This window comes from Periplaneta americana, chromosome 1, assembly GCF_040183065.1.
Source record: "Periplaneta americana isolate PAMFEO1 chromosome 1, P.americana_PAMFEO1_priV1, whole genome shotgun sequence".
NCBI lineage: Eukaryota > Metazoa > Arthropoda > Insecta > Blattodea > Blattidae > Periplaneta > Periplaneta americana.
The window spans coordinates 128468259-128489787 of NC_091117.1; the positions used below are offsets into that span (position 1 = coordinate 128468259).

Below are 21529 nucleotides of genomic sequence, written 5' to 3' on the forward strand. Positions count from 1 at the left end.
ATATTTGTCAGAATTCATCATTCCCTTGATAGGTATTAATGCTCCAGGCCCTCCATGTGTAAAACAACCCCAAAACATTACTTTAGGGGGGTATTTGGCTGCTTGTTGGAGATGAGCTGCTGTTACTTTTTCGGATCCTTTCCGTACGTAAGAAACACGGTGGCCGTGGACCTCGAAATGAGACTCATTGGAAAAAAGTACATTCTTCCAGTCATTCACTGTCCAGTGTTGATGTAATTTTGCCCACATTAAGCGTTTTTTGCACATAACAGGGGTTAGCAGTTGCTTCTTAATAGGCTTACGAGCCCTTCGTCCAGCTTCCAAAAGCCTATGCCGCACTGTTGTGACGTGAATATTCGCCCCAGTGGTAGCCATTAACTCGTGGGTTACGTTGACAGCAGTTAGTGTAGGATTTAATTTACTTTTCCTGACAATTAAACGATCATCTGCAGTTGAAGTCTTCCTTTTCCGGCCACAGTTTCCTTTTTTCTGGGGTGTGATGGATCCAGTCTTCCTGTATCGTTTTATGATCGAATTAACAGTAGCCAAACCGATGTGACATTCTGCAGCAATTTGCCTCTGTGTCATAGAAGAATGCTCTGCTAATGTTATAATTTTAGACCGTTTTCGTGCAGTTGTATCCATTTGTGAAGACGACAGAATGTACACAGGATTGCAGTATTAAGTCTTCAACACAACTGAAATGCTTATAAGTACAAAACGACAGGCAAAATGTCACATATTATAAAAAAATTATAACAACAGACCCGCAACAATGGAATTACACGTACTACAGATGTCAATTAAAGCTGTATGAGCAGCTGTGAGGCCAGCAATGACAGAAAATGTAAAAATATGTCGTGTTCGGATTAATTTGCACGCTACTGTATATATATATATATATATATATATATATATATATATGCCGAACACATAACCAATGCTAACCACATATACAGTAACATAAATACAGACATGGAAATCCTACACATACAACCCAAAAACCAAAAACTCATCACACTAGAACAATATGAAATATACAGACACACTAAAACACACCCTAATCAAATTCTCAACACACAGATTAATTTCAGAACACACACACTACTTGACACAACTCTTCATCACACGAATGCACCCACACAACAGGCAGCGAAGTTGAGATAGCACCGAGATCTAGTAGGCTCTGAGGATGGTGTCAAGTAACACCGAAACAGCTGCAAGCCACACATGCTTACATAATTAACACGAGTAAGATCGCCATTTAATCAATTATTTATATTCAAGTGTTAAAAGTAGTGTACGAGAGATTCAATATGGACAACCATACAGGTGTATACAAACTCAAATGTAACACCTGCAACAACTTCTACATAGGACAGACAGGCAGATCATTTCAAACACGTTACAAAGAACACATCACAGCCATAACAAAATTACAAAACACTTCCACATATGCAGAACACATCACAAATGCTAACCACACCTACAGAGATATCAACACAGACATGGAAATTCTACACATCCAACCAAAAAGCCAGAAACTACACACACTAGAACAATATAAAATATACAGAGACACACAAAAATACACACTAATGAAATTCTCAACACACAACTCAATTTCAGAACACACACACTCTTTGACCTCACATTACACTACACAAACACAACCCCACAGGAAACAAAACAAGAGGTGCCAAGACCAGCAGAAGAAGACCAATAACAGGTCGAAACATGTAAACCAGGTACAATAGAATTTAACACGAGAAAGTCATATAATACATATTCCGAAGATAATATAGTGTTTAAATCCTATCTATAATAAATCAACTTCCAAAGAGAGTAAGGAATAAAAATACTATAAAGTATCTAATACATATTATAGCATGGTATGCGGGAACACAAACAACACTAAAATTATGGCCCATCTGTTGTCCATGTTTCCCCAGCAACCGAGTAGCCTATTTATTTATTTTGTACGATTAGGTTAGGTTACAGGGGATCTTTAAGGAGTCATAAAGGCCTCCTACACGTTAGTCTAAAAGGCTTATTGTGCGTCCCCATTGGAATAGATACTAGCATTGTCTTTCAAAATCTGTCCCTTTTACTAGCAACAGTATTTTGGCTACAAGATTAGGATTTTTTTTTTTTCCGTGTGTGATAGTTTGACATATTGTATATACAAAATGAAAAGTAATTAAACCGACAAACTCTGGGTAGTTGTATGGGACACCAATACAAACACTTTTCTCTAATGTCATATTGTGCTGTGAGGCACTATTTCGCGAGGACACCAGATCTTAATGTAACACAAACCATTGTCATGCTTTATTGCTTGAGTCTCTTATAAAACATTTGCACATCAAAATAACTGCAAAGATGTTCAAAAACATTTACACACCAAAACCTTTACAAAAGATGTTCAAAAATACCTATATTGACCTGTACACAAAGGTTACATCAGGGGGACATGGTTGTCTAACATGGTGAAAGACTTCAGGACTATCGTTTATTTCCCCTGCTGCAGCAAATATCCGCACGACCAGACCGGTTTAATAAAGCACTGCACTAGGACAAGATGGACAACAAAATGTGAATTTGTAGAGTCGTCATGAACTGAAGAACGCATACCCCTTCTGATGGTTTAATAAAGCCTCTGAGGAAAATATGACATTAGAGAAAACCATTTGTTTTGGTGTCCCATACAACCTCTCAGAGTTTGTCGGTTTAATTACTTTTCGCTCTGCAGGTATTCAGTGTTAGGGTTAATGATGCAATTATGATTCTCACAACAGAGTAGAAGGTGTTTACCATCGAGCATTATTTCCGGTCATACGGAGTACTGAAATTACAAAAAATACTCTGAAAATCAAGAGAAGTCCTTATGACATGCAAGGTGACATAACGGTGATGGAACTAACACTTATGTTATTTGGTGCTGCATTGTTAAATCACTCCTGGTATTACTCTTTAATGTAATGCAAGTTCGACCCATTCTGATGCCCCACTCCATATGACCAGAAATGATGCTCGACAATAAATATCTTCTTGTCTGCTGTGAGAACTATAATTGCAGCACTAACCCCAACACTGAATATGCAGTATGTCAAACTATCATATAAAATAAATAAATACTTGGTGCTGGTGAAACATGGACAGCAGATGAAACATAATTTCAGTGTTGTTTGTTTTGCCACATAAGTTACTGTATTATCGTTTTTATTTCAATACAACTGGATAGAAGGCACAAGGTGGCATAGACGACATTGAACAGGGCTGGACAGGGTCTTGAACAAATGGAGAAGGAATTTTAAAAACAATTTATAGAAATGAGCAAAAATTGTATTTTTTCAAATTTTTTTTGACATTCCGGAATAAATATATAACTCAATCCAGGACACAGGACACACCATTAAAATCCAAAACGATCCTACCTGGGAAATCCAGGGTGTCTGGCAACCCTGATTACAACTATTTTTTATAGAATAGGTGTTCGAATATTTTTTACACTCACTATAGCTAGTTAAGTTTGCCCTGGACTCTAGTGAACTGATTGATAACATTTGCTTTACCGCATAGTGAAAAATGATGGTGGTACCACTGGGTTGTCATTATCACCTATGAAAACTAATCCATTATATTGTGACAGCGACGTGAGATTCGAACTCACGACCAGCGTCCCGCAAGAGAGAAGATCGCGCGGAGCACTTTGGGATGGCGCGCGGCGGAGAGGGGAAAGGGCCAACACGGCGAGAGAGTGGAGAGAGAGTGCGCGCGCATCTGGTGCTGGTAGAGAGGAGAGGGCTCTGGATTTTTCTGGAGTGCCATCTCTAGAGACGCGTGGAACTTTCGAGGCTACGTCGCTGTGGTTATAAATTACGTACGCGAAGGAACGACAGCAGCTTTCAGTTGATTAGTCAGCCAGTCAGTGAGAAAGCAAGAGCAAGCAAGCCAGTCTTGTGTACCGGAGTTCGACTCGAGTGTGCGTCCGCAACTGTATCAGCATCCGAAGGCCTGAGTTCGAGTGCAGTGGACCGCAGTTGGAGGGACCTGAGTTCGAGTGGAGTGGACCGCAGTTGGAGGGACCTGAGTTCGAGTACAGCGAACTGTCTCTGAAGGTCTGTGGTTCGAGATACTGTGAACTCGAGTGACAGATAGAAGAACTGTGAACTGAGAACTGATAGTTCTGATTTGTAAATAGTGCTTTGTAAATATTAGTTAAGATTAACAGTTCATTGTTGTTCATACTAGTCCAAGTAAATTGTCATTGTCGTCGGTGGAGTGCTATAACGAATACTGTGTTGAGTAAAAATCCAATTGTTGACGAGAGCGTTTAAGGCGAATTGTAGAAAGGAATTATTGTTGGAAGAATAAAATTTCATTGTTGTGAGTTAAATAAAATTCACAATATATATATATATATATATATATATATATATATATATATATATATATATATATATATAAGAAACGAAGGTATTTGAGTCGAATTGAGTGGGTTTACAGCCTTTGCAGTGATCACATCATGTCTCTAGAGTAGTGTGCTATAATTCTGAGGTTATTTTGAATTATATAAGTACTTTTTTCCTCCTATGTGTGGTGAGTAGCGGGATCGAAGATTCACTGAAATTACATCCCCACTTTACTCAACTGGAACTGAACACCATACACACAACCACTATTTTACAGGGATCTTGAATTAAAATCTAGCCCCAAGCCTATATAGTATAAAATATGAGTGCAAGCATGTGTGTGAAATAATGATTTTTTTCAACAGCAGAGAATTGCTTTATTTCTTGAAAAACACCTTACTATTTCCATTTGAATTATTGTGCAACTTCACTTTGACTTAAAAGCTAATGCTCATATATTGCCTTTAACATGAATAATAAATTAAGCTTCATTGATCCTTCAAATGTAAGCTAATAACATATCCAACTGCAATATGATATGACTTGACATACTGTAATACTTACGATTTTTTGTATTTAGTTCTCTTTTTCGGTTTAACATCATCTACAGCATACCCAAGTTCCAAAACTTCGTGCGTTTTTCCTGTCTCGTCTAATCTTGATTCTAACTCTGTAGCCAATATTTTGCATACTGAAATATTAAGAAATCAACATAATAATAATAATAATAATAATAATAATAATAATAATACTTACTTACTTACAAAGGCTTTTAAGGAACCCGAAGGTTCATTGCCGCCCTCACATAAGCCCGCCATCGGTCCCTATCCTGTGCAAGATTAAGCTAGTCTCTATCATCATACCCCACCTCCCTCAAATCCATTTTAATATTATCCTCCCATCTACGTCTCGGCCTCCCTAAAGGTCTTTTTCCCTCCGGTCTCCCAACTAACACTCTATATGCATTTCTGGATTCGCCCATATGTGCTACATGCCCTGCCCATCTCAAACGTCTGGATTTCAAGTTCCTAATTATGTCAGGTGAAGAATACAATGCGTGCAGTTCTGTGTTGTGTAACTTTCTATTTTGAGAATAATAATAATAATAATAATAATAATAATAATAATCTTTATTAGCCAAAAAAACATTTACCGGTTGTACTGTATGGTTGTGAAACTTGGAATCTCACTTTGAGAGAGGAACAGAGGTTAAGGGTGTTCGAGAATAAAGTGCTTAGGAAAATACTTGGGACTAAGAGGGATAAAGTTACATAACGCAGAACTGAACGCATTGTATTCTTCACCTAACATAATTAGAACATTAAATCCAGACGTTGGCACAGAGTTGGTTTACTTCTTACCTGGAAAGCCGTGAACAAAGGACAGAGATCACTTGTAAAGAAAATGATAAAATAATGCCTAGTGCCAGGGATAAGGATAATAATAAATAATAATAATCATGGCTGGCCATGATAATATCTTTGAAAAATATTGGAGTGCAAGAGGTCAAATGACTTTATTGTCAAACGCCTGGCTTTAGAAAACAACAACATAAATAGTAACAATAACGACATTATTATTATTATTATTATTATTATTATTATTATTATTATTATTATTAAACTCACCAAAATGTATACAACTGTACACAAAGTCCAGACAAATTAGAGGAAAAATGCACACTCGTCGGTTAATAGACAGGCATTCCATCAATAATGTAACGCAATTTATTTATTTACTTGGTTATTTAACGACGCTCTATCAACTACGAGGTTACTTAGCGTCGATGGAATTGGTGATAATAATATTTGGCGAGATGAGGCCGAGGGTTCGCCATAGATTACCTGACATTTGCCTTACGATTGGGGAAAACCTCGGAAAAAACCAACCAGGTAATCAGCCCAAGCGGGAATCGAACCTGCACCCGAGAGCAACTCTGGATCGGCAGGCAAATGCCTTAGCCGACAGAGCTACGCCGATGGCTCGTAACGTAATAGTAGGAGGTAAACGATGATAGAAACATAGTCTATAATCAATGGTTTTTTTATTTGTACATGGTACACTTTCAACATCCAGTCAAGCAACGTGTTTTGAATGGTTTTAGAAGTACCCTTAAATGCTGTTGACTTGGTTAAGTGCTTTTTTAGCTTTTTAAGCCTTTATCTAACTCAGAACTGAAGAGAACTAATTCACGTAACACGCTCCTGTATTCTAAGTCATCGGATTTATCGTACCTTGTTAATACTAAATCAACTGCTGCTTAAAATTTTATACAATTTATTATTACATTTAGAACATATCAGTTTTCTTCAACTTGCTCGTTGTGATTTGTAATCGCAAGTCTGTAATGTAAGTTTAACTGAATTTCAATATCCTCTTTAACTAGTACAGACAAACTGAAGACGTTATTCATATAAACGTTTGATTTTTTGTGTTTTATTTTATCCCTTAGCTTTAAGTGTAGTAAATCTGTAAGACCCCTTTTAACTAGTTACGTTCACCTAGGAATAGAACACACGGGAAATAGAAGAACACTTCTCCATATCTCATCCGCACAACCAGTTGCTTTTTTTATAATAAACATCCAAGTTGAATTTGCCAGATCTGATAACTTTAGCACTTTGCTGTTTTTGGTGAGTATTTAAACGTCGTGTAAGTCAATTATTTAACAGGAATTTAGTTTTCATAATACGTTAATATTGAATGCGGAGATTTTATTAAAGTGATAACTGAATTAATTTCTTCACAACTTACATAACACGATAACACTTCACAGGTTTATAGTTTCGCACTACAGTTAGAAATATACTGAAATAAAAGCATTCTTAAACAAAGTATTTTAAGAAACTGACAAGGATTTTATTACCTTATTTTTGCATCCTTTCCTCTAAGAAACTTATTTCGACAATGCGGGAGAACAAACAAGAGTTGCGAGGTAAGGGAGTGAGATAGTAAATGGGATTGTATACAGCTACCCAAGCATTTAAAAACGAAAGCGGTAAACTGTGCCTGGCATCTCAGAAGCTGAAATGGGCGGTAGGAGATGAAAATTGCGCGCGCATCCCATTATATTTCTTATGGGATGTAGTGCCTGGCTCAGATCCATGCTGCGGACACTGGTTACAACGTGGTTGGCAGCAACGATAATATTGGCGGTAGAGTTTGCAAGCACAAGCGTAACTTATTTCTCTCCGGTTTTGCGCAGAAAATATGAATTCTCCTTTTTTCTCTTATGTTCTGGTAGTGCCATGGCACGATGGCACTGTCTCTAAAGCCGCCCCTGGATACCAGTAGCTTTTTATCAAGAAAAGATGTCAATACCATGCGTTGTTTTTATAGAAAAGACAATAAAACAACTAGTAGAATGGTTTGAGAGAAACAGACTGGTATTCAATAAGTCGAAAACCATAGCCATTTCTTTTCATCATTCACAAAACAATAATTCTGAGTAGCCAGTCATAGAGGATCAAAATGAAGCAATTCAATATTCAAACAATACAAAATTTCTTGGTACATGGCTAGATGAACATTTAAAATGGTCCGTACACCTTCAGAAACTAGGGAAAAAATTAAGTAAAATTTGCTTTGCCTTGCGATTACTAGTAAGACATCTATTGAATCTCCTCGCATATTGTACTTTGCATACTTTCACTCTGTCCTAACCTATGGTATAATATTTTGGGGTAATTCACCAAATGCAATCCAAATATTTAAACTACAAAAGAGAGTTAGTAGAGCCATAGTTCAAGTATCTCTATTGAATCTCCTCGCATATTGTACTTTGCATACTTTCACTCTGTCCTAACCTATGGTATAATATTTTGGGGTAATTCACCTAATGCAATCCAAATATTTAAACTACAAAAGAGAGTTAGTAGAGCCATAGTTCAAGTATCTCAAACTACCAGCTGCAGGCCATTCTTAAAAAAATTATATATCTTGCCATTATCCCGTATTTATATTTATTAAACTTTAAATTTGATCAAACATAATTTGTATAGCTTTCCTACAAATTCAGCCACACACCACCACAGTACAAGAAATAAAGATAATGTTTTTATTCAAAGTTTTAACAGAACTCTATACAAAAACAGTTTCATTCATGCTGGTCTTCTTATGTATAATGACCTACCGAATTATCTTAAAGAAATATCTGCACATCAAAAATTTAAGAAAGCTCTTTACAAAATTTTAATCAAAAACTGCTTTTACAGTATGAACGAATTTATTGAAAATTCGTCATAACTGAATAGAAAAAGAATGCCTTCCTTCAAAACATTTTACTTCCTCTTTCCCAGATCCTGACTTCGAGAAGGATATCTTGGTTGAAATTCACTCCAGGCTGCTAAATGAAATGCCCTGACTTCAAGACATACTGCAAACAGGACTTAGCCTATAGCCGAAATCGACCGACCTGTAGTTTTCTACAATCAAGTCCCAAGTTTTGTATATTTGTATTTGTGTTGCTTTTAATATTATAGTTATTACTTTTATGTATATTATATAATTAATTATTAGTTTGTAATTATGACATGTCCCCTATCATGTATATGATTAGTGGATGTAATAATTGATTATGATTATTAAGATGGGCAGGTCATGTAGCACTATGGACGAATCCAGAAATGCGTATAGGGTCATTTCATGAAAATGCGACATTTTCACGAAAAACAAAAATCTCACGAATCTCTACTTCTTATGTGTCATTTTTTTCGTTATGATCCGAATTTTTTGAATCTGACAATACTGATAGTGTAACAACACGTATGTGGGAGAAATAGCACAAAGAATCCTGTGGTTTAAGAGCGCCAAATTATCTATTAGAAATCACATATTTGAATGCACGTTTAAGGCAAATAAATTGTTACTTCTGTATGTTAAATTCAATTAATAATGAAGTGCTGACCTTTGTTAATAATTATAATGCATAGAAACCGTAATACAATGATTATTTCGTGCTTGATTACAATTATTACAAAGAAAGGTTGAGAGTTCGTGTGTCACGCTCAAATGGACGTTTACATTTCTTCAAAACCATATCATTTTTCAATGTTTCATAAATGTAAAAGTGAGACACATCACATAACAATTAACTTCTTATATGGACAACATTTTGATTTATGTACGAATTCTACAAGAAAAACACATGACACACGTAACACAATGATTGTGACACACGAACAAAAATGTTATTATGTTCGTGTGTCACTAAAGTTTATCCTAAAATCCAGTTACAGTTTTTGTTGTTATTGGAAGTCTTTACGCCTAAACACAATTGGTAGTGGAATTTCAAATACTTATTGTTGATTTAGATAACTGTGTGTGCACATGCACCTGTGTGTTTTTCTTTCTTTCAATGTGCGTATACTGTAGGTTAAACATTCTTGAAAATGTGTGTTCCATAATTGTTGTCAGGGGGAAAAGAACTGGCCACGCTACCCCATTATCTCCTGGCCTAGTTGCCTCATAAGTGGTGCCTTCTTGGTATCACTTGTGAGGTTCACACCACTGTCTTTGGACAGTTGACTAAACAACAATAATTGTTGTAAAAATATAGTGAGTAGGCCTAAAATTAGCATAAAACATTTAATTTATGCCTAAAGTTCGTATAATATATATATATATATATATATATATATATATATCTATATATATATATATAAATTTCTTGAATTAAAAACTTACAAAAACTGGTTTATGTTAATTTATTTCATATAAAAAAAAAAAGCTTATAAGTACAGTACATTTTTATGGTATGTAGCTAGCCACCATAGGTACTAGGCCTATGTATAAATAAATTAAAAACATAAAATTACTGATTTCAAATTTATTTATACGTTAAAATTTAACACTTTGTAACGTATGACTAAGTAATTTTATGTTTTTAAAAAACAAAGTGTTAACGTAAACTTTAATCAATAAATAAATTGGTGTACATAATTATTTGAACATATAGGTAAATGGTACTAAATTTCTGATATTAATTTAAAATCGTTTTATTTAATAACATTAATTAACTTACTTAATCATTTAGCAATTCTACAAGATAGGCCTTTTTAAATCTATATTAGTTGTTCTATTGACATAAATATTTATACATTTTGAACATTTTTATAGTATTTTTAAGAATTTAAGTTGGGCTCATTACTTGGTTAGATTTTTTCCGAAGATTTCTCCAAGCGTAAGGCGAATGTCAGGTAATCTATGGCGAATCCTCGATCTCATCTCGCCAAATACCATTTCGCTATCACCAATCCCAATCCCATTGACACTAAATAACCTAGTCGTTGATACAGTGTTAAGTGACCAAGTAAAAAAAAGACATCAAATATACAGGTTAAGTTACAAAAGCTTGTGGTGGCGAAGAATTTAAAGAGTCTGTGATGTCCAAGGAAGGGAAGTACTACAAATGGCTGACATATTGGTATATTCGTCACATGACATTACACATATGGTTGTACACAACCGTGGATATTTTAAATTTAAAAGTGTATTTTAGTATAATCTAGTGTTGTTTTGTAGAGTAGGTAGAGTGTATAAGAACTGTAGGTAGAGTGTATAAGTCTAGTGCATTTGAAACAATTAGTAACCAACATGACAGAAATGTTCGTGTGTCACAACATATTTGCAATATTTTATTTTTTAATGACACTTAATTTTTTTTAGAAGTTTGCGATTTAGTAGTTACATGTACTACAGAAGTGTCATAATTGTTTGAAAAATAACTGAATGCATTTATGTCATTTGGCACAATAATATGAAGACATTATTACAAAAACAGCCCTTGTCAATTTTTAACGAAAATGAGTTAAGAGCACCATCATGTGGAGGAGCATTTTTGCCACAATCTGAAATGTGTTTAAAAGCCAAAAACGACCTTGTCAGTCGGAGTAGCCATAAGAAAAAACACAGATTCTACAAAAAACAGCCCATATCATTCTGCTTTCGAACAAAAATTGCGCTTGTCAGCTGACAAGGGTTGTTCTTTTGGTAGGCCTAAATGTTTTCAGCACTGAATTAATAAGGTACATTATGCATTATATAATAATCATTATTGACAGCAATGTGTTAAATTGAATAAATATTTAAATGATTCACGCTGCAACAATGAACAGTCATTGAGCATTCCATTTTAGTTTCTTGTACATCATGACTAGTAACGATGGGAAGTAGATTAAATTTTCAGAAAAGAAAACAAAAGGGCACAAAGGAAGACTTTATTAAGAAAATTAAAGTAGAGAGAAAGTAACATACTAATCACGTAGGTAAATATGTGGTAGCTTGTATTATAAGGTGAGAATAAGTTCAGACGGTATATTCAAAGATGTACCCGTTTGTCGCAATGCATTTATGAGTTTGCATGGAATAACAAGAGGGTGTCTTAGTACTGTACAGACATCATTGCTGAACTATCAGAAATCTTCTACTGGCTCCAGAGATAAACACACTAATCGCCCCAAGGTGGTTCCAAAGAAAATTGAATTGCTGATTATGCATCATATTAGTTCATTCAAACCCCGGCAGTCCCATTACTCTATATGGAGAAATTCTCATAAATTGTACCTGCTAGAAACACTTGCAATATGTTTATGGAGTTACATCACATAAATTTTATTAAATTTTTTACAAAATCATTAAATTATAAAGAAAATTAATAACATTTTACAAGAGAAAGAGTTCGTCCAAAGGGCTGGACTCGGGAAGAGTACCCAAAACGCTCATTGCATTTCTGCGTTGAATTGCAATACTTAAATGTTGACGCAAATAAGTAGTGCAATGACGATCACCAGTAATCACATTCAAGTATCTTACCATACCTAATCGGATATTTTTACAAAAAAATTTAATATTTCCTTCGGACTACCTAGATGTGATATCTGAACCTTATGTGATACCTTGACCCAACTGATAAAAGCTTGTGAAAGCAATGCTGAAAAATGTCAAACTCATGTACCAGAAACAAATGTATCTTTCAAAGCAGAGGCTTTCTATGATATAAAACGATCATACAAAGAGCTCGTAAAGGCATTGCTGCAGTATTGAGTTTCGATTACATGCAGAATTTGCCTGTCCCACATCTAAGATTCAATGTAATCTACTACTCTCATCAGCTTTGACATTATTGTTTTTGAGTATCATTTGTCACATGATGAGGTAATACTCTTTACCTATCATGAAACAGTTGCTAAGAAGGGACAAAATGAAGTCATGTCTTTGTTCTTTGGTCACCTTTGCTCTTGGAAATGATCTAAAAAATGAGTTAATTATAATATTAGACGGCTGAACAGGCCAAAATAAAAATTTTTGTATGGTGTACTTCTTGTACATGCTAGTACAGTTTTCAAATGTTCAAACGAGTTACGGTACACACTTGTTCCCCATAAGAGGCCACTCATTTCTGTCAAACCATCAGGACTTTTCCTTAATTGCAAAGAAAAAACGAACTGCCTTTGTACAAACTCCAAATCAGTGGGATAACATAATAGCTAGCTGCAGAGTTCATCCAAAACCTTTTGAAGTGAAGAGGGTTCATACACCAGATTTTCTCAACATAATCAAGGCTACAGTGGAGCACTATTTTTCTCAGTCTTCTAGATGTCAACTGAAGCTAAAGCAGCTGAGAATGTATAGGATTAACAGAGATTCCTCACATGTAGGAGTAAGGGACAGTTATTTGGAGCCATGGAGATCTGTGCATATCCGTAAAAGGGTACCAATACCTCAAAAACTATCGTTTGCACCTCTTTACAGTGAATCCTTGAAGATCAAGCAATAAAAAATGGAGGACCTGAAAAAATGTATGGGCTATTGTCTCCAGAAAGGCGCCGGTTCTTTGAAAGTCTCCAACCTGTTTCAGAAACGGAAACTACTAATACATATGTTGTAGACATTGAAGGGTCCGATAACAGCAGTGGGGAAGAACGTTATTAATATATGTTGTGATTTCCTGCTAATTTAATGATATTACAATACAATATTAAATACTGAAATAATAATATTGCAATCTCCATCTGAATTATTTTAATGCAAAAATAGCCCATGTCACACGCTTCCACATTCAATAATTAATTATAGGTCTCTAATATATAAAAACTTAAATGTGTTTATCATATATCTGATTCTTATATCCTGAAGAGTCTAGCTTTTTTATTTCGATGTTATAATTTACATGGGCTGGGGGTTGTATTCCCCCCCCCCCTGAAAAATCGGCATTTTTGACGGGCTGTTTTTTTAAATAATGTCTTCATATGAACGTTTTCCATTTTGGTAATAAATCAAGTGGCAAGAAAATGTTCGTGTGTCACACCATGCAATATTTAATATTTTTTACACTATTAATTATTCCTTTTCATTAAGAATTTGTGTTTATACTGTATTTAGGAATACTTATGTTAAAAGACAGTAATTTCTTTTTCATGAACTACTAAGTAATTAAATATCCTCTGACGATCATAGTTAGTTACTTAGAAAATGTTACGTGAGTCACTATGGAGTGACCCTATAGAGTTTTACTTGGGGGACCTGAAGGAAAAAGACCGTTGGGGAGGCCGAGACGTAGATGGGAGGATATTAAAATGGATTTGAGGGAGGTGGGATATGATGGTAGAGACTGGATATAAAGGGAGGGCTATCGAATGCGCATCTATTTTTTTTTGCGGAAGTGAGCTAGTTATTGCGTGTAATTTTTTTTACCACGTGAGTGTCGATTGCACATTTAATTTTGGCGGAATTGAGCTAGTTAATAGGTGTAATTTAGGTCTGTTGTGTGTTGTGTTATGCCAAATACGTCAGTGTGGAATGCACATCTCATTATGATGGGATTGGAAGTAAGTTAATAAGCAATTGGAGCGAGGAGGGGGTAGACAGTAGAGGAGTAGACAGAGAGTAACTACCGTGCGGTGAGCGTGCTGCGAAAGTGGGGATAACTTCCCCTACTGGCGATCTGTTCTTTGAGATTCAGCCAAATTTTCTTTCTCGTGAAGTAGACTACAGTATATATTAAATCCTCAAACCCATACAATTTCCAAAATTTTAAATTGATAATTAGTTACAAAACGAAAATAAATTCCCGTGACATCCTACATCCTTTTCATAAACCCCTCCCTTTTATATGCACAGTCTTGAGTAAACAAAACTATATTACCTTCACATTTATTTGCGTACTTCACTCCCTCTTCTTCTTCCATTCCACCGTAGCAAACTGTGAGAAAAAATAAAACCATACATAATCTTACAAACATTGTTCAATTTATATTTCTCACACTCGAACCCGAAAACACTTCTACTTTCAACACTCCAGAACATACGACTCCACGAGTCTGCGGTCTGCGGCATACTGACGTTTCCGTGTTTTCTGATAAGCAGTCAGGCTAGCCAACATTCATATGCTAAATATTAAGGAACAAAAATGATAGTCGCAAAACGACCAGAACTATAAATTAAACAATTAAAAGGAATTAGATTAAAATGTTCTATATTACTTTCTATTTTTAAAATATTCTAAAATACTAAACTGTATTAAAACCTTCATCTTCACGTAATGCAATATGGAATGAGGGGGAGCGGAAGCCATATCGAATTACCCAACGAAGAAGAGAGATTACCTCTCTTCCAACTCGTTGGAATTGTCATATTAACGAGCTGTAGAATGAGATTTTAGTCTATATCTATAGAGTGGCTCAACAGTTAATATATATATTGATAACATTGGCAAAGCCTTGTTCACACTTTTCAAGTAGCTGGAATCCAAGTCACGTGATTTCAAGTAAACTGAATTCAAGTCGCAGTTAGACATATTCAAGTTATTTTCTTTTAAAGTAGGATAAAATGGCGTCCATGGAAGTTGTACAATTAAAAATTTCTGTATTAGCAAGCCTCCGTGCCAGGGAAATGATAAATATATTGAATAAATGGAAGACGCGTTATTCAGTATGGGTTAGGAATTAGATTAGTAAGAGAAATGCACGACCATTGACCATTACAAATAGAATAAGTGAAATTTTTAGGCAGATTTAATATTTCTTAATGTTAATATAATAAAATATAAGCAGGTCTGATTTACCATAATTGAAAATGATTATCTTGAAGCTGTTAAAGTTCCCAAAAAAATTATCTGCCACATTGAACTATGCCAGTTTCGAACGAAAAATGTCATCCCTTCAAGCAACACTTCGTAATCCCACCTATTTTCCTGACTTCTTCTCTATCTCCAGTTTAATGGTTTTTAATTGTCTTTCATATCTCATGTGTCCATGTTAAAAATCTCTCCTGTTCAAGCTTTCAATGAACTCTTCCTTCCTTGGTAGCTTCCTTTGCATTTTATGTCACGAAACTTTGCTGTTTCTATAATCCACAGGCCTTCGTGAGTTTTATACAGCTTCAGAAACTAAAATAGTTGGTCATTATTTCACTTACCATTGTTTCCTATCATTTTTACTTTCCCAGTAGAACAGAAAAACAATCAGCTGTAATTTATCGCTCTTAAAACAGCTGTTAATTTAAATTTCCGCGCTTTTCTCCTTGAATTCAAGTTATCAAGAGACGTTCACACTCTTCAAGTTGTTTCAAGTTCCTTTCAAGCCAAGTAAAAAGTAGAAAGAGGTTCAACTTCACTTGAATTCAAGCCGTTACTCGATTTCAAGTCAACTTGAAACATAGTCCACACTTTTCAAGTTCGTCGAATCAAGTTACTTGAAAAGTGTGAACGAGGCTTACGATAGTTGAAAAAAAAACTGAATTACAGATAAGAAAAATATTCAGGTAAACAAAAGGGTGGAGTTTTGCCACCTCCCACACCATCGTACCACGTCACGAGTATACTCCTATTGGCTAGTGGTGATAGTGATAACCAGTGGCGGCTCGTGGGTATTGAATCCAGGGGGGCTGCATACGAAAATAAACCATGCAACTTATCTTATTTAAAGATTAGTTCCATGTGCCTTGTCTTGGAGGTTGCAAAATTTTGAATCATCTTCTTATTAAAATCCGATATGTCGTTTAACATAGTCTTTACAATGGAAAACATAGCTAATGCGGTCAGTCTCTCTTCTCTCAATGTATTTCTAAGTTAGGATTTTACTCTCTTCAAACATGAAAAGCAACGTTCTGCTTCGGAAGTTGTCATTGGTATGGTGATAGCTATGCGTAGTAGTTCCACAACTTCTGAAAATGAGGCCTGCAAGTTCTCAGATAGAAGAAACTGCAAGAGCTTGACTGCGTCACTGATATTTCTGAATTCTTGTCTCTGATACAACACAGTGAGTTCCGTTTTTAGTTTGTCTTTATCGAACATTGGAGAAAGCTTCACACATACATTTAGGTCATTTCCAGGAAATGAGCTTTTGTAGCATTCAAATTTTTCTTGACACAGAAGAGAAGATAATATCAAATAATCTATGAACTGGAATCGGGTGTTAGCTTGTGTGAAAATGAAGTCACATACTTCATTGGCTGCCGCAACCCTTCTCTGAATCCCTTCGACCTTACGACACTTTATAGGATTTTCATTTTCACAGATCTCACTGCTCAACTGTGCATTGTTCCGTATTGTCTGTATGGCATCAACAAAGATCGATATGCAGAGTCGGCCTCGGTAGCATAGTCGGTTGTGGGTTCAATCCCGACCCAGGTCGATGGCATTTAAATGTGTTTAAATGAGACAGGCTCATGTCAGTAGATTTACTGGCATTTAAAAGAATCCTGCGGGACAAAATTCCGGCACACTGGCGACGCTGATATAACCCCTGCAGTTGCGAGTGTCGTGGAATAAACCATAACTTAATTCTTTATATGCAGATTTGAACCTTAGAAATATCTAACTGGTTGTAGTTGCTTGTATAATATATCTACATCATACATCAATAAATGAAAAAAACTGAGCCAGGAATTATTGAATTCAGGATCTTCAAGAGTACACACCAGACGCTTGCCTCATTTATTATGATGTTGTTAGATGTTTCAGATTCCATTATGGTTTGAAAACATTCTAGCAATGGCTCCTTCTTCTCATGAACATTTACTGTTTTTATTTTAAAACTCCATCTTGTTGCCCCAGCTGGTTGGAATTGTCTTTGAAACACATTAATCTAATACAGACTGTCGAGATCGAGAGAAGAAAGCAGGGATACTGAATAAATTAGCAAAAAATATGCGAGCTTTGTAGGCTATTTTGTTTAGCCGCTCTTTCCTTTATGAGATTCAACTGATGGGCACTTAATTTCACATTTCTCCTGAATTGTTAAGGTACTGAACGGAATAGACTATAAATATTGTATAGAATGAAACATTGTTGCACTTGTTATACTCACAACATTAAAGAAAATGTATTTAAAACTGTGCACTACTGACAAACTGCTGCAAATTTTGCAGCGCCTGGAAACTCTGGATTCACAGTGAGGGGCAGCAGGGGGAGGGGTAAAACTAACGCGCAAAGCATCCGAGACGAGACTGGTAGCTCCAGGAGAGGAAATGGCTTCACCAATCCGTCCTTGTCTCTCGTTTTGCTCTGGCAGCACCAGGGGAGGAAGTGACTTCACTAAAGATTGCGTGCATGTCAATGAGAGCGAAATTTTAAAAAAAAATTCGAGCTACTAGATACAGACTGTATAATAAATATATTTCACAACATAAAACGAGACAAGAGCCACAAATGTCTGGGGGTGCTGCAGCTCCGCAGCCCCCCTTCGAAAGCAGCTCCTGGTGATAACGTACGCGCTAGAAATTAGTTCGCAGTTTCTTATGAGATGTTCATCGTAAATGATAATTTAGACAAAAATAGAGAAGATGCATAAATTTCAGAACACGGATACTACCCTTCCCCTCTATCCCCATCACACCTTGTATCCAGCCACTTTTCTTCCCTCTCTTGCCCTATCTTGCTCCACACGAGACTTCAACATCACAGCGAGATTTGAACATGATGGCACACCGACCCGGAGCACATGATGAACAAAGCAGGGTGTCGGGATGGCAAGCCCCTATCACGATAACATCTAGAATAATACATGCTCTGCTCTTTTCTGATTAATAGACCACAATAATTCAACTTGTATTTTAAACCAAAATATCCGTAAATTTTTTCAGGTGTAGCACACTAAAATTGTACTACAATTACATATAGTAAGACAGTAAAAAATTTAGGGGTATATTTAGATTCAAATTTAAATTTTCAAAGTCAAGTGACCTACATACTGTATGTAAGAAAACTTTTTCCATAATTCATTCCCTCAAACACTTAACCAACGTTTTACCTCTCAGCCTTAAAAAGAACCAGATCCAAACTTTAGTGATGCCCCACTTCGATTATTGCGATTCTCTATTCACGAATCTAAATACTGATCTTGCCCATAGACTACAGCGTGGTCACAATATCTGCATTCGTTTCGTTTGTAATATTAGAAAATTCGATCATGTAACACCGTCACTAGAATTGTTGTCCTGGAGTCCACTTAAAGAAAGATTCTTCAACTCTCTCTTATTACTATTTAAAATCATCCACACCTCCACACCCTCTTACCTAGCATCTCGTTTTGTTTACCTTTCATTACCTCGAACCCGGAACATGTACCTTCTCTCTATTCCTCTGTACAGAACATCCTTCTACTCATCATCTTTCAGCATATCTATTCCACGCCTCTGGAATTCTCTCCCTGACCATGTCAGAGACTGTCGGACAATATCAAAATTCAAATTTAAATTAAAAAATCACATTCTAGTTCGTGGCATTGCTTGTTGAACACATGTTAGGTTGTGCAACTTCACCTTAATCCATGACATATAGTAAATATTGTAACTATGCTGTTGTAAAATTGAAAATTAATATGTAATGTATTTATTATTATTGTTATTATTATTACTAATATTATTACTATTATTATTATTATTATTATTATTGTCAGTTATCAATATCATCATTGCTATCTCTGTTTTCTTTCTTTTTTCTCGTATTAGCTCGATGAGAGCTCTATAGTGTTCTTTTGACTCTGTTGACCCTCTACAGGGCTTTAACTTAATTTGTATTATTTTCATCAGTGTTTGTATTTCTTTTTTGTATTTATATGTGCTATCTGGTAGGATGGAAGAGAAGGCCTTATGGCCTTAATCCTGTCAGATTAAATAAATAAATTATTATTATTATTAAACTCACTACAAACTTAAGGAGCCGTGCCTGCTTTATGGTGGTCCTTATTTTCTTTATCAGGGTCATTATCGTGATCTTTATTGTGGGGCTTGTCACAGCTCATGTTATGATCCTTGTCGCCATCCTCGTCTCTGTCCTTGTTGTTTTTATCATGCTCTTACAGTTGTCATTTATAATAATAATAATAATAATAATAATAATAATAATAATAATAATAATAATGTCCTCAAAGCGGGGTCTTAAGATGCTGTATGGCAGCCTGACCAATCACAAATTTACTCAGGATATTTTCTACCAAGTGTCATGTAACTGATTTTGAGGAGGCAAGATCTGTCCTGTGACCTTATCGTGTGCTACGGCTTTATCACCAATGGGTACAGAAGGGAAAGTTAGATGAACTTTCGTGTCAGTAGATTCGTATAATATTAAGCATCATGAAACAAACTCTCTTTCTGATAGCTCATTCTTTCTCTTATATGCCATATCTTGCCTCCTCATCTATATAGTACAAAAATTTGTATTGTATTGTATTTATTAACATTCCATGGTATTCATACATTGCTTACAGCTAGAATATGGAACAAGTCAAAAAACTTAATACTATTATAAAGTCTTAATTTATAGTCACAGTCTAGATGAAATATATACAGACGAGATTTACAATATAGTCTACTAGTACAACACAAAGTTTTAGTATCAATTTCATGAAGTGTTATTGAATGTCATGAATTCATTTACAGAATAGAAGGCGTGACAAATTAGGTACGTCTTTAATTTGGCCCTAAATAATTTTATGTTTTGAGTTACATTTTTTTATATCGATAGGGAGGCTATTAAAAATTTTTACTGCCATATAACACACTCTTTTTTGATAGCACAATAGACTTGCCGATGGAGTATGAAAGTCATTTTTTTGACGTGTATTTATGCTATGAACTGTTGAATTAGTTACAAAGTTTTCACGATTACATACGAGGAAGATTATTAATGAAAAGATATACTGACAAGCTATGGGTATTATTTGTAGTTTTTTGAAAAAAGTCCTGCATGATTCCCTAGATTTGGCACCTACTATTATTCTAATTACCCTTTTTTGTAATAGAAATATACTGTTACTATCTGTGGAATTTCCCCAGAATATTATTCCAAAACTCATTACCGAGTGGAAGTATGCAAAGTATATTGTTTTTAAGGTACTGATATTTACTATCTTTTGCATAGATCTAATAGCAAAACAAGCTGAATTTAGTTTGGGGGTAATTTCTTTAATATGATTTTTCCAATTTAATACATTATCGATTTTTAAGCCAAGAAATTTGGTTGTTGTTTCTAATAGGGATATATTGTTAATAATTGCGCTAGAAATTTGCGAGGTTGAATTTGGACAGGATTTAAATTGAATTATGTTAGTTTGTTACAATTTAATACCAATTTATTGACTGAGAACCAGTCATATATTTTGAAGAGAATTTCCTCTGTCGAAGATTGGAATGTGTTGGAGTTATTGGCTGTAATTACTATACTTGTGTCATCTGCAAATAATATGGGATGACCTACATCTTTTATTAGGGACGCAAGATCATTTATAAACACTAGAAAAAGTAGGGGACCTAATATTAATCCTTGAGGAATTCCATTATTAATAGTTCCCCATGTCGATGCAGATTTCATAGTTGTATTGATTTCAACTTTCTGTTTCCTATCTATGAGATATGAGTGAAATCATTGGTGTGCAACACCTTTAATTCCATAATAATCTAATTTATCTAGCAACATTTTATGATTTATACAGTCAAATGCTTTGGATAAATCACAGAAAATCTCTCCAACTTGTAATTGTATAATTGTAATGTTACAAAATTGTAACTTATTCCACATCTTAAAGCTTCAATGCTAATGTAAGATCTATACAATACAGTAAATGAAATGAAGAAACTTGATTTAGGCCTAAGCCTTCTCGAGGAGGGAAAGTCAG

The 21529-nt window shown here is 35.2% G+C and overlaps 1 protein-coding gene across 1 annotated transcript in view; it reads right to left on the reverse strand.

Moving 5' to 3' along the window:
• Positions 1–14766, reverse strand: part of CNPYb (protein canopy b) — a 58452-nt gene extending 43686 nt beyond the window's left edge. The window contains exons 1-2 of the mRNA XM_069827169.1: positions 14560–14766; positions 4980–5106 (exon numbers count right to left, since the gene is read on the reverse strand). Coding sequence (XP_069683270.1) covers positions 4980–5106; positions 14560–14656 — 224 coding nt within the window. The 5' untranslated portion in view covers positions 14657–14766. The remainder of the gene's footprint in view (positions 1–4979; positions 5107–14559) is intronic.
• Positions 14767–21529: the final 6763 nt, after the last annotated feature.